This window comes from Archocentrus centrarchus, chromosome 9 (assembly GCF_007364275.1).
Source record: "Archocentrus centrarchus isolate MPI-CPG fArcCen1 chromosome 9, fArcCen1, whole genome shotgun sequence".
NCBI classification, from domain to species: Eukaryota; Metazoa; Chordata; class Actinopteri; order Cichliformes; family Cichlidae; genus Archocentrus; species Archocentrus centrarchus.
In genome coordinates, this window is record NC_044354.1 from 8,269,265 (window position 1) to 8,285,337 (window position 16,073).

The following is a 16,073-nucleotide window of genomic DNA, read 5'->3' on the forward strand; positions in this document are numbered from 1 at the left end:
ATCAACTAATTTCTTCTTCAGTTTATAAAGCACAGAGTTTGCATGATTTGATTGTCTCTGAGTGGCCGCTAAAGACACAATGATTATGATCAGTGTTTTCACAGCAGAGCAGTTTTTTGTTTTTTTTTTAACCACAGGATTCATTTTCCCACCAGAGACGTATTTACCTGTCCTCATGTGTGTCTGGTTCATCTTTGGTTTCTCATTGTCTCAAGTTTCAGTTCATTAAAAAAGACGCCAGAGTGATGGACGCTTTCACGATCTTTCACAGAGTTAAACATGCTATTTAAGAGGAGATTCGATTAAGAGGAGCTGACTGTGGATAGGAGATGGTGACATGGCCAGCTCTCTGTGGTTGCTTTTCAAGCCAGTGGTTGGGATTGAAACATGTAGGTGAGGAAAGGAAAGAAGAGGAGGATGTGAGAACTTCCTCAAACTGTTCGCAGTTTCGCTCTTTTGGACACGGTGGTCGTCGCTGGTCGAAATGGAGAAGCTGCTGTTCTGCATTTTATCTGACAAGAAATGACTGTTTACCTGAACTGGCATGATTATATGAAGTGTAGCCCACAGGGCAGAGTGTGCATTGAAACACTGTAAATCATTTTTGAAGTCACCTTTTGCTAGTTGGTTTGTAATCCAGTAGTATTAAGTGTGAGTTATCCTGCACAATGCGCTGTGTGATATGTGTGCAGCTTATTTAACATTGTTATAAAAACACAGATTTTCAAGCATTCTTTCATGTAGTATTTCTATTTTCAGTGAGACTTCTGCAATGAGGAGAAACAATGCTTTATTCTGACTCATACAGACACATGAAGCCTTTGTCTGGGACACCCACTGTGTCCGTCACTGCTGTTTGATCACAACCTAAAAGAGAGAAGGGGAGAGGTGTTTTCTCTTCCTCTTCCTCTGCTTTGAAAGAGAAGCAGGAGGAGAGAGGCAAGCTTTCTGAAACTCACAGCAATCATTTCTCGCTCGGTGTGTGAGAAGGAGAGAATCGAAATTTAGCATCTGGGATTATATCCTTTAAAAACATTCGCAGTGATGTTTTGTGAGGCATTTAGTAAGAAAGGGTGCAGGTTTGTGCAGGTTTGTGCATTCAAGCTTTTATTTCAGTATTTATTCATAAGAATCAGATTTAGATCACCAACATTGCAATAAAACACAGAAATCTCTCCAAAAAAAAGGAACAAATCTAAACATAGAAAGTAAAAAAAAAAAGAAAAAAAAAACACACTTTGGATAAAAACATTTAAGCTTTTAAAAATGTGTCTGTCAAAAACTTTTTTCTCCTCCAAATGTTTGATGATTTTTAGTTTAATATCCTACAAACAAGCCAACAAACAAACTGATTAAAGCATGCACATTGGTGTGACCAGTAACACCTTTTAAATTTTAATATCGCAGATCAGAGTGATTCAGAATCAAAGGAAAGCTCCATATTTAAGTGAACATTTCAAAATGATTCGTAAAAAACTAAAACATTAAATATTTGTTTGAATTTTATTTACATCATACATTTCCAGCCATACACACAAAGCTTCTGTCAGTCACTATTACTGATACAGTCATTTATGATGTTTTGTACATGCAGTATTTTTCACAGCTTGTATTTATTTTTCTGGTAATACACACAGGTTCATTTTTCTTTCTTTTTTTTTTGTGCTACTGTACACTATCCTCCATAATCACATATGTTTAAAGGCATACGCATTTTCCCGCTTTCCCCCTGATCCCCTAAACAACTTCTGCATTTTAAACATTAAACAACTGCTACAAGTTTCATCTTCTTCTGAGTTTTTGACTCATTTTTCTTCTTGTCTGCCTTCTTCACCTTGTGACCTGTTAATTCTGTGCGAGCAACCCACTCTTTCTAGTTTGTCTCTGCTGCATCGATGGCCTCATAAAAGCCATCCAACTTTTCTTTGTTTTGCTCTGGTTCATCTGGCTCTTGCTGATGATCTTCTTCTGAGTCATATTCATACGACCGTCTGTGGACTCTTTTTTGGCAGCACACCTGCTCACCTACTTCTGCATCTGACTCACAGGATGTCTCAGACTGCAAAAGCTGCACTTTGTTACCTCTGGGCTCTTTAGATTGACCTTCAGCTACTGACTCCCTCTTGAACATCTCATCCTCTAAACTTTGCTGGTACTTCTGTTGTTTCTGTCTCTCGCCTTGCCTCGGTTCATCAGGAGATCCCTGCCCTCGCTCTTCCAGCTCAGAGATGTACTGATCACCTGCTGGCTCATGCTGGTCTACTTCAGGGCTGTACTGGCTCCTTCTGTACAAACTTTCCTCATCCTCCTCCTGACAGGAGCTTCCGGGGACGCTCTCACCATCAGACTGGGAGAGACGTAGGCTGGGCAGACCCGGGGGCTTCTGGGAAAGGTCAAACGGCTCCTCTTGGCTGAAGTGGGTGAGGAGATCCATGGGACTGGTCAGACAGAAACGCCCTCTTTGCCTAAACACTGAAATCATACGGAAAACTTGTTACATGAAATAAACTTCACTGAAACACATGCACAGTGTATAGCATCAGCAGCGTGTGCACTCTTACATCTTTCATCCAGGCCTCTGTCCATGATGCCATGTTTGACCTTCATGTGTCTGGTGAGGTTCCCCTTCAGTGTGAACTTGCTCTGGCAGTACAGGCATTTGAAGGGTTTGCTGTCTGAGTGGAGATGCATGTGACCCATTAGGTTGTGCATCCTGTTGAATTCTTTCCCACAAAGCTGAAAGACAAGAGGGAGAATGTGCAGATATAATCTCACTGGAAAGTCAGGTTTTATTTTACACACTATTAATGGTGATGCATATGCTATGCATCTTGAATCCTCTGCAAGATTTCTCAGCTAAATACATTTGAACTCCTTATTTCTAATGATTAAACAAATAAGTGAATGCTGTGTTACAAACCCATCCAACCACCCATTTTCTATCTTGAAAAGTGAAAAAGTAGATGTACCAAAAGGCACTTATTAATACCTTATATACCTAATATTTGAAGCTGCTAATTCATAGTAGGTGTAGCTGTCAGATAAATGGATTTAAGTGTTTAAAAACAAAGCATATTCCTCTGAAATGCAGTGAAAATTACATTTATAAGAACTGAGTATTATAGGTAATACTCAAGCTTTCCAGCAGTGGCTGTAGTAAACACCCCATTCAGATCCAAAAATAATAGGCAAACCCTAATCACCTATTATTTTTCTGTCTCTGCCAGATCTCCTTTGTTAGATGACTAATCTCCTCACATGCCGAGTTGCAGAACTACATGTAATCATGAATGAATGTGAATTCTTTCAGACACGCATATATACACACACATTCGTTCTCCCTCCTTCTGTGCTTATTTTCCTCTTTTCCTCTCTATCTTCCCCCACACATGCACGCAAGAACACACACACACACAAGAAAAACAGAAAGAAAAAGACAGAGTGAGAGAGAGAGGAAGCAACACTGAGACAGGGGCAGAAGGAGAATAGGGAAGGGCAACTCCTGCGCTGTCCTTCCTCTGCATTCTTTTTTATTAGGGTGGTCCTTTCCTTCAGGAGGAGAGAGGGACTGTAAACTGTCCAAGAGGACCGTGAGAAAACAGGAAGCTGCCTCCACCAGCAGAGAAAGCGAGATGAAATCTATTTGCGGGGCTTGTTCTCCGGGGAGGCCGGTGGGCCATTGTTAGAGAGGCAGTTTGTGCGGCGATATCCTTCCTATGGACAAGGAGGCTCCCACTCCCATAAGCCTCTCTGCTATCTGGTCATCGTCTCAGTCCTCGAGTTGTACCAAAAAAACCAAGGTCAAAACAGACAAATTCTTTAAGAACAGCTGCCACTAAATATTACAGGTCTGGTTCCCGGTTGTGATTGTAAAGACTTGGTTTGTTTAGCTTCCAAAAAGAGAAGCGCTTGTATTTTTTAATGCCTTTACTCAAACGCTTTATAGTAAAAGAATTGAATATTAAAGGAATAAAATGAGTCATGTAGCTATGAATGATCTGCTGCTTCTCATCTTATTGTATTATGTTGTACTACAGTTAGTGCCCTTTGCTGCTCAGTCTGTCTGCATTCTTTCCTAAGCGCTGAGTAAAAATATATATATTCATATTAAATATGTAAAGCTTGTAATTTTTCTATTTTGTGACTATCTTTTATGTTTTTTTAAGGCCCATCTTTGATGAGTGCCACAGTTCATGATGTAGTTCAGTTTAACAATAGAATAAAAGTTTGTGACACACACACACACACACACACACACACACACACACACACACACACACACACACACACACACACACACACACACACACGTGTCTAATGAGAGTCTTCAGCTGGTTACCTTAACTTAGCAAGAAGAGTAGAAATAGCTTTCCTGGCTCTGCCCAAAGTGAACAAAATGTTCCACATCAAGCCCTTTAACACTAGAAAGGATTAGTTTTCAACGCCATTTGGTAAATACTGAACTTTATAAGTCATAGTGGATACATTTTGATAGTGTCACAGATGTTTTCCTTTAATTTTCATAAATGAAGTAATTTATTCATACCCAATTCCTGTCAAACCAACTCCATGCACAAATATACACACACACAAAATGTGCCATAACGCCCTCCATAGCTAAGCTACCAACTCTGAGTCTTAGGCAGGTTTTGACTGGCCAGGGAACAATTCAGATCCCTATTAAAAGGCGCAAACAGTCAGTACAAAGTTATATTCGAAATCTGCTTCCCCCACAGACTTTGTCACTCTATAATGAGATCACCTGACCACACAGACATGAATCATACTTACTGAGGCCACTAAAGTGCTTCGTCATTTGAACATGTGAAGCTTTGGGAAATGTGTGGTACTGAAGAGCCACATGCCAGACTCAACCAACCTTGCATTTATAGGGCTTGATGTCCGAATGGACGATCATGTGAGCCTTGAGAGTCTGCTTCTGGACGAAACTCTTGAAGCACATGTGGCACTGGTAGGCCCGAATGTTGGTGTGGATGAGGACGTGACGCTTCATGTTTGCCAGCAGGGTGAACTCACGACCACAGATGCGACACTTATGCTCCTTCACCCCCTGAAGAATGAGAGAATGTGGAAGTGGTGTTGTGAGAAAGACAAGTCATTCTTCTGGTTTGTTTTAGAGAGAAAAAATCGTCCCCTGATAACAAGTAAGCCAGGCAAAAATTTGTGGAAATGCATTTAAAGTTATTTACAAAACATATAGAGTATCTACACTTGATGCAATTGAAGCTTCATACAGAATTTAAGGAATAACTGCTTTGTGACCATTTTCACTATCTAAAATGTCTTTATGTGACAACAAAAGTGATGATTCTGCTGGATGCCATAACAAAAAAAACCCAATTTTCGATCATTCTTTAGTTATACACCTACTTTATGAGTGAGCGTGTGCTGTTTCAGGTGGTGTGACTGGATGAACTCCATCCCACACTCACTGCAGATGTATGGTCTGATGTCTTTGTGTTTCATCATGTGGTTCTGAAGCTGACTGGGATACTGGAAAGTCTTCTGGCACTCTGTGCACCTGCACATACAACAGACAACATTTGTATTCACACAGCTAAAATATGCATGTGCACTTTCATGTTGTGATGCAACAACTGATGCATGAAATTTGAGGCCACTGCCAGCAACAGGTTAGCCTGGTGAAACAATAAATAAATAAATCTGTTCGTGTTGACTAAGTAACAACATCTTATGAAAAACAAATAAATAAAAGTAAAAATAAATACATTTGGATGTGCTGGCTGAGGGAGCTTAGAGTTCTCACTGGAAGACCTTCATTCATGTTGCTATGCCCAGCTAACAAGCTGCTTTCTTTGCAACAATAACAAGAATACGAACTTCTGCTACAAACAACTGAAGATTTACTCCTATTGGCTCAAAGAGAAGGAAAAGAATGAGCTCACCTGTACAAGGTGGGACCCCGGTGGACGGTCAGGTGCCTTTTCAGCTGGGCCAGTGTGGGGAAATCTAGCCCACACTCTACACATACATTCTCTTGACCTTTTTCATGCTTCAGCTCGTGGGCTCGTAGCTCACTGGGATAAGCAAAACCTCGACCGCACACGCTGCAGCTGGAGGTGCAGAAAAAGGGTTGAGAAGGAAAACTGGGCATTAAACAGGATAAATTTTACAGAGACTGTGTGCTAAATATTGACATGGCTGAAAAGCAGGGCTAAAAAGTGAAGCCGATGCAAAAGAAGATTATAAACCTGTATTATTTGCAATGGCCAAAAGGAGGCTACTCTTCAGGCTGAAAAAAGTTCAGTTGTATGGAAGTCTATGCGAAAACAATTCTACTGCTGTGCTTACAAACCTCCTAGCTTGGGATTGACACCTTCAGTGCCCTTTGGTTTCACCTCTTACTCCTCACATCCAGCTTCAAAACACCAAGACAGTGGCTACATCAGTCTTTTACATACTACACGTACAAATTATTTACCTGTATGGCTTCACGTCACTGTGCTGCATCATATGTCTCTTCAGGTGGCTGGTCTGGGTAAAAGCCTTGTGACACACCTGGCACTTGTGGGGCCTCATGCCCTGGTGTGTGAGCAGGTGTGTGTGCAGGTGGCTCAGCTGCTTAAACAGCTTCCCGCACAGGTGACATCCATGTGGCTTGATGCCATTGTGACCCAGGATGTGTGTGACCAGGTTATACTTGGATGTGTAGGACTTCTCACACATTCGACACTGCCATCTCTTCTGATCCCCACCAACGTCCACATAGTAGCTGTCATCTACATGAACATTGAGACCAAGCTTCTCAGCGCTGCTCATACTACTTCGAGGAGCTCCATCACGGGTACCATGACCAGAGCGGAGGTCCTCTCTGGGGTAGAAGGCACCAGGGGGGTGGTGCATGATAGGCCCAGGCACAAAGAAGGGGTATGGGAGAAGGCTGTGGTGGAGAGGTGGGAAGTAGGGAGGGTGAAGAAGGAGAGGAGAAGGAGGCCAGATGGGGGAAGGACTGAGCGGCTCCTGTTTCACCTGCACAGGTAAATTCACATCTGGTGATCTGTGCTGAAGCTGCAGGCTGTTGAGCTCGATCATGCCAGGGATGGGTTTGGGAGATGGGGAGGGAAAAGGGCGAGGTAGGAGAGAGAAGGGAATGTGTGAGAGGTTCACTGTCTTCTTACTGCTGCTTTCTTCTGCCTCTTCAGTGTCCTTCTCAGGGGATTCACCTCCCTCATGAGCATCCATTTTTGAGGGAGTCCTTTTCCGTTTTTGGGATCCCTCTCTGAGGGTGTAACTGGAGCCAAGCATAGGAAAGAAAGCAGGTGGGCTAAAAGCGCCGTAGACATCTCTGGTGGGTGATATGCTGGGATATCTGGAAGGAGAAAACTTTGGGGGCTGAAGAAAGAGTGAAGATGGGCTTAGGTAGAAACTGCGATGAGATGATTGTCTTAGCTCATCTCTGAGGGGAGGACTTCTTTGTGGTGAGAGGTTTACTCTATCCTTTTCCATCTTGTTTCTGCATGAAAAGGAAAAGTGGTTACATGTCTTCAATTACAGCAAGGGAAGAAGTATTTATTTGGATTTTTTTACTAGAAGGGAAACTGATTTTAAACGTGGTGTATGCTATAGAAATACAGTAAGTCTGTTAACAGGTCTTGTGAGTTTACAAAACTTCAAATCCCACTTCATTATGCAGACGGTAAGTTTCATCATAATGACACACCCTCAATGATTAAGTATAATTTAGCAATTTAAAAATGTAAAATAGCTCAAATAATCTCAAAGATCTTTTCTTTTTTTTGTCTTTTTGTTTCTAAAAATGAAATTGTGGTACTTTTATATAAATATGTTCTTCACATGATCTTATTGTGTTATTTTGTTAAGCTCTACAAAGTCAGCTGGTAATATCTTAATATCTGTTAATATGTGTTGGATAAATTAGTGTTAGATTAGAAACTGTCAACTCTCATCGGCTCATCAGTGTATCTAGTCACCACTAGAATGATTGCCAGACCTTCTGGAAAAATTAAAATGTATTTTTCCTTTGAAGGCACAGCCTATGATACCCCAAAATCTAAACCAATTTGAAAGTATATAGGCTAAAGTTACATTATTAGATACAGCCAGAGTTCAGTGATTACTTTGAATATAAGGGGTTCTCAACATTACAGTTGCAACTGTAACACTCTGACTTTTTGCATTAAGATAAATATTGTGCTTATTAGTGAAAAGATAGCAATTGAGGTATTAGTGCATATACATAATGCATGATCTTTTTCTCAAAAGATGACTAGTGCATTTCAAGTAGTCTGTGAGTTATGAAGGAAAATGATAAAATATAAGAATTGTCACCGCTCTCCGCTTGCTTTAAATGTTTCTCATGTTAGCAAGTATTCATCAGATGCTGGATATTTTGTAAGATGTCACAAGCCAAAATAAATAGATGAATAAATAAATCTAGCTTGACAAAAAAATACATCCAACTTATCACCTTGCTTTGACCTTGATGGAAAACATCATAAGGATGAGGAAAGATGTTAAGTAAAACAAGCACTTGTTGTCCTAAGAGATTCTGGCTGCACCTCATAAATCTCAAACAGGAAGTGGGATTTTTGAGGTGCATTGTTGACTTTCCATCATAGGCACGCATTTTACATTTTAATTTGAAAAATGACAGGTAACTTTACCTGCGGAATAAAATCTACAGACATAAAACATTTATCAATGAAAGGAAGTAAAGCAGAGGAATAGACTCTAAATACCTCAAATTTGCTTTCATGTTCAGTTCTTGAATGAGCTTACTTTCCACCACTGCTCAGTTATACCTCCAGTCGTATCATTTGGAGAAAAAATTGACCAAAGTGCATGCAATGAAACTGCGTCCTGTTTCTATTTATGACATGAAACCACTTCGCTGAAGATTCCTGCGGAAGGAATGTAAGCGGACACATGAACGTACGGTGTGGCGTTGACACCCACACCTTTCAGTGTTCAACCTGAAACTTTTCACTTCTTCCTTTCTCACAGATCTCCTCCTCATCTGAAATTAGGAAGTTATCTATGAGAAGTTCGCCTTTACCTCCTGAACCCTTTTCGCTTCTCCATCTCTTTTTCTCTGCACTGTTCATCTTTCTTTGTCTTTTTTTTTTTTTTTTGCACTGATAGCCAGGAAGAACTTCTTCTTTTCTCCTCCATGGATGTGATCAGTCAGAGATCAATGAATTAACCGATCACCACAAAACTGCAGTTTGCATCTGTGTGATACAGAGTAGATGGTGATCATGGATGAAAAGATCAAGATAGTTGGAGGGGAACTATCTTACTTCTGCATAATATTCAAAATAGTAATGTTGTGCACATCAATTCTATTCCTGTTAGTAGGGCTCATCAGTGAGAAACAGCTGAGACCTGTACCAATACACGACAGCATGACAACAATGTCCACTTTGTGTCTGTTACAGATTACATCCCTGTTGGCTTTTTAGTATAAACAGTTCCAAATACAAGAGTTTTAATTTAAGATTGTTTTCATGAGGGGCACTATGTAGGGTATTTTATTTTTAAATTATTATTTATTTGTTTTGCCAAAAAATGTCAGAAATTTGTTTTTAAGAAAACATACCTGCTACAGTTTTCAGAAATTAAAAGAGACATTGTAAAGTTTCTGTGTTTCTGGCAAAAACTGAAAAATGCAGTGATATAAGTTCAAGAAAAGAAGCAAATGCTCATAACTTTGTGGTTGCAATTCCAGCATATCTTGCCATATTTGCTTGACTAATGTCTTAACTGATCAATTAATTATTAGAACAGCAGGTTTGAGCTCAACTGAGAGATTAGTCACCCAGCTATTTCAACATTTGCATCCAGATTTGCATGCATGCTGACAACATATGACTGAATCCTCTCTAAATTATGTGGAAAAGTTAATGTGAAGATGAAATGAAAGCCAATGAAACTTTTACATATAAATTCACTTCAATCAATCACATTTTGTTTTTGCAAGAACATTAAAATTACACATATCTATATACCAGTACATGCATTTCAATCGTGAATATTTGGATAGAAATTCATAAAGAGCAATCTATAGGAAGTAAAAACATGACGCCAAATGCAAGAAGAATATTTTTCTTCCTCTTTCCAAGATTTTCAAAGAGCCCTATATGCATGCTGAAGTTGTTGGTCTTTCCTTTTCAGCCAGTTTCAGAATCTCTCCTGGACATTATCCTGCTCTTTTGTCCTCCTCACTGCTCTCAGTTAAGTTGCTCTGCGCAGAGACCCCAGCCTGTTCTTGCCACACCATGCATTCCAAACAATCCATTAAACCTGAAGCCCCTCCTCATGTGCCAGTCAGTGCCATGTAAGTGTGAGCTATGTAAGGTTGCAGCATATGTCTGCGTGTGCAACTTACCAGCTGAGTGTAGCAGTCTGTGTGTGTGTGTGTGTTTTTTTTTCTGTGATGCTGTGGCTGAAGTGCTGCTGCAGTTGCTGCTGTTGTACCTGTGCCTCTCTTCTCTCCCTCCTGCTCGCACTGCAACTCTCCTGACAATGAGCCGCCCGTCCACGGATAGCATTTGAACTGACTTAAGAAAGAGAACAGGAACAATCACTTTGTTCTCATTTTTCAGATGAGTACCTTCGGAGAGAAGGAAGGAAGGGAGGGGAGAGGAAGTCAACAAGCCTAGTGCCTTCCTGCAGAAAAATAAGGAAACACTAGATAGACATCTCTATTTCTCTATGAAATAGGGATTTGCATAGCCTTTGGAGGAATGTGGGGAAGCAAGTGCTGATGTTTCACTTGAAAACAACAAAATTTGAAGGTTTAACAGCTGCAAAGTGACATGTTACGGTGGAAGATCTCGGCGCTATCTGTTAATCCAGCTCAAAGAGATGCATCCTAATCCTAACTTCATATTTATAAATTAATAAGTCTTCATTTTTTTCACATAAAATAGAAAATTTCTTGAGCTCATGAGATACTTAAAAACTGTTTAAAGTTCTTAGTTGTTTTGATCATGTTGTTCATCACAGAGGGGCTGATTACTACACATTGCATTGTACAATATATCATGCGAAAAACACAAAACATGTGAGACATAATGTGCTTTACTTCCTTTCCTTTATTTCTTTTTACCTTTAAATGACTTTCTTTTTACTTTTAAATTTTTTTCTTGCTCTGACTGTGGTGCTCTTGTAATGAACTGCATGATCACGTTAATCAGTATTCCCAATATTTTTTTACCATTTCCCGCAAACACAGGGCAGATGAAAACAGCAGCAAAGAAAAATGAATAAATAGACGACATGTGACAGCGCAGCCACTAGGAGGCAAGAGTGGCCCACTGTCTGCATGACAATGCCATTTTATTGTCCTGTTTGTCATCATAAAGTGTCTGCAGCTATGTGTTACGGCCTCGCTCTGGTTGTGAAATCTGAATGAGCTATCATCCCACGCTTTACTTTTGCCGCAGAAGTTTTTGAACAGTGACAACGTTATCAGCTCTTTAACTGAGATGAGGTGGCAGTTAGTAAATCACGAGGCCGCTGAAGTAATTGAGCTCATATCATTGAAACAGTGAAACTGTCTTTTATGAGATGTGGCCAATCATTATCTGTGTTAATTAGCTCATGGGACCAATTAACCTCAGACCTGGACAATGTGTGCATCAATTCCTCTGAGGAATTAAGGACTTTATTAATAGAAAGAGAAATTTGCAGGTGTGTGGGTAACTTGTTTTGCCATTGTGTTTGTTTACAAACACCCATTCTGAAGAAACATGGCTTACTGAGCCAACATGGCGGCTCAGCAGGCCAGACTTTTTCTGTTGACCTCCAAAACCAGCTTTTTCACTCTCTCCTGTCCTGACAGGAGCAGACACATAATAAAAAGTTGAATCCTTAAAATGTACTTTTTTTCATCCTTTTTTTTTTCTTTAATCAAAGTGCTGCTACCCTCGTATTCACTCATGCTTTGAATAATTTCATTGCTGCATGCTCTTCTTGACCCTCTTGACTTTCGTAACATCTCTGAAATGCGCGGTCATGCAGCAGGAGCTCTTAACTAATGATCTCCAATAGCAAGAAGCAAACCAGGCCACACAATTACCAGACCCTTTGACCTGGCCTACACAGTGGTCAGCTTCATCTGCAGAGGTGACTGAAAAGGGCTCATTAAGGATTTCTAAGTGGCTTTTAAGTTTCTGTGTCACTCGCAAAGGACGCTTTGGAAGTATATAAGACATGCCAGCAGCACCATGTGAGACAGAGAACTCAACAATCACCTAAGAGCAACCTGAAGAGGAACTTGAGCGAACAAGTATGTACGCTTGCACTTGCTCTCTGTCAAGCTTAGATTTCATAGTCACTCTTACCAAGTCTGTTTTTTCCCCCTGTTTTTCTTCTCCACTCTCAGCAGAAATGACCGGAGCTGCTGTGTCTGTGTGCCTGCTTTTTCTCCTCTCTGTATGTTCAGCATGTTACATCTCCAACTGCCCTATTGGAGGAAAGAGGTCCATAATGGATGCACCATTGCGCAAGGTGAGCTCAGTCACTCAGTCTTTAACTTTGGCTTTTGAAGCTGCAAATTCATACAAGAGTATTAGCAAAGTGGCAGATGTTCCTCCTCATTCATTGAGTCAGATAATGAAAAGCCTAAACAGAGATTTAGTAGTAATCTCAGAAAGTGCTAGACATGACAATTCAACTTGTTTCTACGTCTAGTGCATGTCATGCGGCCCTGGAGACAGGGGCCGTTGCTTCGGCCCAAGTATCTGCTGTGGGGAGGGTCTCGGCTGCCTGCTCGGCTCCCCAGAAACGGCTCACTGTGTGGAGGAGAACTACCTGCTCACCCCCTGCCAGGCAGGAGGGAGACCCTGTGGATCTGAGGGAGGACGGTGCGCTGCCTCAGGGCTCTGCTGTGATGCAGGTCAGGAAATCGTGATGTTAATATAAGCAGTGTTAGAAGGAGTATTTCAACCCTTAACTGAAGTAAAATTAATACCACTACCATTGGTAGAATACTTGCTTAGGAGGAAAAAAGTGTTGTGCATGCAACACACCAAAGTCAAGCTGATTGTAATTTACAACTGGGTGGTTTGATAAGTATTCTGTGTAAAACACATCCTATTTTATATGCTTATTGGATATGGCTTGATAAAGGTACAGTATCTACAGTGAATAATGTGGAGTAAAAAAGTACAAAAATTTCCCTTTGAAATGTAGTGAAGTAGAAGTATAAAATACCACAACATTGAAATACTCAAGTACAATTACTTGATTGATTCATGAAATTTTCCAGTGTCCAAGATTCAGTGTAGCTAAACCTTCACAAGTCACTGCTTCTCTAATGTAAGCATGTCAATTGTCATCCAAACTCCCTTAATTTCTAATAATTTAATTTATTGTTATTTTATGAATAATGTCAGAATTAGAAGTTTTATTCCTAGTAGAGCTATGCATGTTTTAATAACAATCCAATTAAAGAAGAAACAAAATCCACCTTTGCTTTGAGTTATACGACTTCGATCACGATGACCTAATTTACCCTGTTGCTTTGTAAGGGTCCATGGCCCCAGGTCACAAAGCCAGATAACATATCGTAACGTGTAAAGCTGCGATAAAAGACGACCATTTTTGGTAATAGCGCCTCCTGTTTTGTTCTTAACCCTGCCACAGAGAGCTGCACCACAGATCAATCCTGCCTTATCGAGGAGGAAGGAGATGAACAAACCAGCCAGTTCGATGGCAGCGACCCCGGTGACATCATCCTCAGGCTCCTGCATTTGGCTGGCCACACTTCTCCTCATCGAGTCCACCAATGAGCTGCTCTTGACGTCGAGGTCTCACCGCAAGCTCTCAAGCCGTAGGGATGAAATGGGACTTGTAGTTCATTTGTTTCTATGTGTCATGACGCCGATTTTGCTCTTTTGCCTGAAGTACTTCTGTAGAGTGCCTTTGTCAATATAGGCTATTTTTATGTATGAATTTAGGAATGAATACTGGCTGTGGTCATTCAGTTATCTGCATGCTGAAATAAAGTTTTAAGAGAGTATAAAACGCTATCTTTTCTTTGCCCTCATTAAAACCTATATGTAAAACTGCAATATTTCAAAATACTTCTAAATACTTTCCTCTTAAGACACCATGAACCTTATCAGGCCGCTCTGTTGGGCTATATTCCACTATCAACAAATGTGCAAAGCCCACAAACATCCGTATGTTTCAGATAATCCTCAAATGGATCTCTCTGCAAATTCAAATGTTCCTTACATGACGATGTGTTTCTTTGGCACTTCTGGTGACACAATATCACTGTTGCAACACTGCTGGGACTATTATCTCCCAGGTTAGCCACCTTTGATCTTTTTATTTTGTTGTTAACTTTGCAATCAATCCACTTAGGTTCTTTGTTTGCCTCTGGAGGTATGCCAGTAAATAAATCGGTAAATAAATAAACAGCCTATTAAAGACTTTGCATGAGATAACCCTTTACTCATGATACATTTTTGACATTGCATTGCAGTTTATTATTTTTGTCATATCTTGGTCTCCTCTGTGAAAACTCTATTTCTTCCATGAAGCTTATCATGAAAAGTGACTTCACCTGTCTAAAGTACCTTTGTAATCAAATGTAGATTATACTTCACACAGTGGAATCGGCAAGCTCCAAGAAAGGTTTCACAGGCTAAAAAAAGGGGCAGATATCTGTGTTAACCACCCCCCCAAAAAAGTACCTTTGTAATTTATAATTTTGCAAAATACTAATTAAATTATACTTATAGGTCTGAAATATATAATGCATCAAAGAAAAGACTGAAGGGAATTTTAAGAGAAAAAGGGCAGAGAATGAACAAAGAGGGAAACAAATCCCCATGTCACATGAAAATAATGTCCTGTTAGAATTGGGGTTCAGTGCATGCATTGTCATCAAATGTTGGTGTGCAGGACTTTGAAGCTCCTTCCACACGTTGCTGTACATCAAAATGCCCTTTTACTGTTCCTATTTTCTCTTTTTTCAGTGAGTGTTACCTAACTTTAGTCTAGCCACTCTGGGCCTCTTTTATCTCTCTGCCCGCCCATCTTTTGTGAGTCCTGCTGGAAGTAGTGAAGTAGGGAGTTTCCTTAATTTCAAACAGCAGAGGTTAAAGATTGATCCGCTGTAGCTTGAGAATATAAAAGAGGCGGATATTCGCCTCTTGCTCTACCTTTACTGTCTGCCACCATGTCTTTCGCTGGAAAATACCAGCTGGATTCTCAGGAGAACTTTGAGCCTTTTATGAAGGCTATTGGTAAGAGTAGTGCAAAACTAACAAGCTTCCTGCAGTGAATGAACTGAAATAATTTATCTAACTAATGGTTTCTAAATCTTTTGCATTCTGCCCTAGGCTTGTCTGATGAGCTCATCCAGAAAGGCAAAGATGTTAAGAGCATCTCCGAGATCGAGGAGAACGGTGACACCTTCAAAGTGACGGTTACAACCGGCTCAAATGTCATCGTCAGCAACTTCACCATCGGACAGGAGGCTGAACTACTGTCACCCACTGGAGAAAAAGTGAAGGTAAGCCAGGATATTAAACTTACTCAAATCCACAGGAAACCCAGTGTTGAAAATGAGTGATTTAAAAAGCCTGCAACACATTTGGTCTACATAAAATGTCAGAACTAACCACTGAGCCTAATCTTGGTTTATCTTGAAGGGGGTAGTTCAGCGTGAAGGCAACAAGCTGAAGGTCACCCTGAAGTCCATCCAGTCAGTCACAGAACTGTTGGATGCGAACACGCTAGTTACTGTAAGTGGTTTTGTTTTCTTTCACCTTTTAAAAGCTCTTCCTCACTGTTTTACTAAACAGTATTTAATGCATTTTGGTTTTCTCCCCTTGCAGACAATGACTGTTGGGAACATTGTATACAAGAGGACAAGCAAACGCATGTAACTTTCTATACTTGATAATAAAACGAGGGAGGAAAAAAGCAACTGTCTCATGGCTTTCTTTTTCCAAAATTGTTTAAATGTGGTTTTTATCAAGTCAGTTCAAAGCTAATGAAGGGGTTTGGTAAATGCACTAATTTCCACCTGTCTAACTATCTCAGTCTAA

At 40.3% G+C, this 16,073-nt stretch overlaps 3 protein-coding genes across 5 annotated transcripts; 2 read left to right on the forward strand and 1 right to left on the reverse strand.

The window, feature by feature from the left end:
• Positions 1-1,731: 1,731 nt before the first annotated feature.
• Positions 1,732-10,578, reverse strand: znf366 (zinc finger protein 366). 2 transcript variants are annotated; one of them, XM_030737864.1, is made up of 7 exons: positions 10,480-10,578; positions 6,464-7,495; positions 5,928-6,095; positions 5,392-5,542; positions 4,880-5,071; positions 2,562-2,736; positions 1,732-2,472 (listed from the first exon to the last, which is right to left on the reverse strand). In XM_030737864.1, exons 1-7 carry the CDS (start codon positions 10,551-10,553, stop codon positions 1,874-1,876), a joined length of 2,391 nt encoding a protein of 796 aa, XP_030593724.1. In that variant the 5' UTR covers positions 10,554-10,578; the 3' UTR covers positions 1,732-1,873. The 2 variants fall into 2 exon arrangements, with proteins under 2 accessions (XP_030593724.1, XP_030593725.1); XM_030737865.1 differs by having other exon boundaries at positions 10,391-10,512.
• A 1,502-nt stretch (positions 10,579-12,080) lies between these two features.
• LOC115785804 (isotocin-neurophysin IT 1) lies at positions 12,081-13,941 on the forward strand. 2 transcript variants are annotated; one of them, XM_030737673.1, is made up of 4 exons: positions 12,081-12,295; positions 12,392-12,516; positions 12,700-12,904; positions 13,654-13,941. In XM_030737673.1, exons 2-4 carry the CDS (start codon positions 12,397-12,399, stop codon positions 13,797-13,799), a joined length of 471 nt encoding a protein of 156 aa, XP_030593533.1. In that variant the 5' UTR covers positions 12,081-12,295; positions 12,392-12,396; the 3' UTR covers positions 13,800-13,941. The 2 variants fall into 2 exon arrangements, with proteins under 2 accessions (XP_030593533.1, XP_030593532.1); XM_030737672.1 differs by having other exon boundaries at positions 12,395-12,516.
• Positions 13,942-15,105: 1,164 nt separating this feature from the next.
• Positions 15,106-15,948, forward strand: LOC115786231 (fatty acid-binding protein, liver-type). Its single transcript, XM_030738289.1, has 4 exons — positions 15,106-15,266; positions 15,363-15,535; positions 15,675-15,767; positions 15,861-15,948. Exons 1-4 carry the CDS (start codon positions 15,200-15,202, stop codon positions 15,909-15,911), a joined length of 384 nt encoding a protein of 127 aa, XP_030594149.1. The 5' UTR covers positions 15,106-15,199; the 3' UTR covers positions 15,912-15,948.
• Positions 15,949-16,073: the final 125 nt, after the last annotated feature.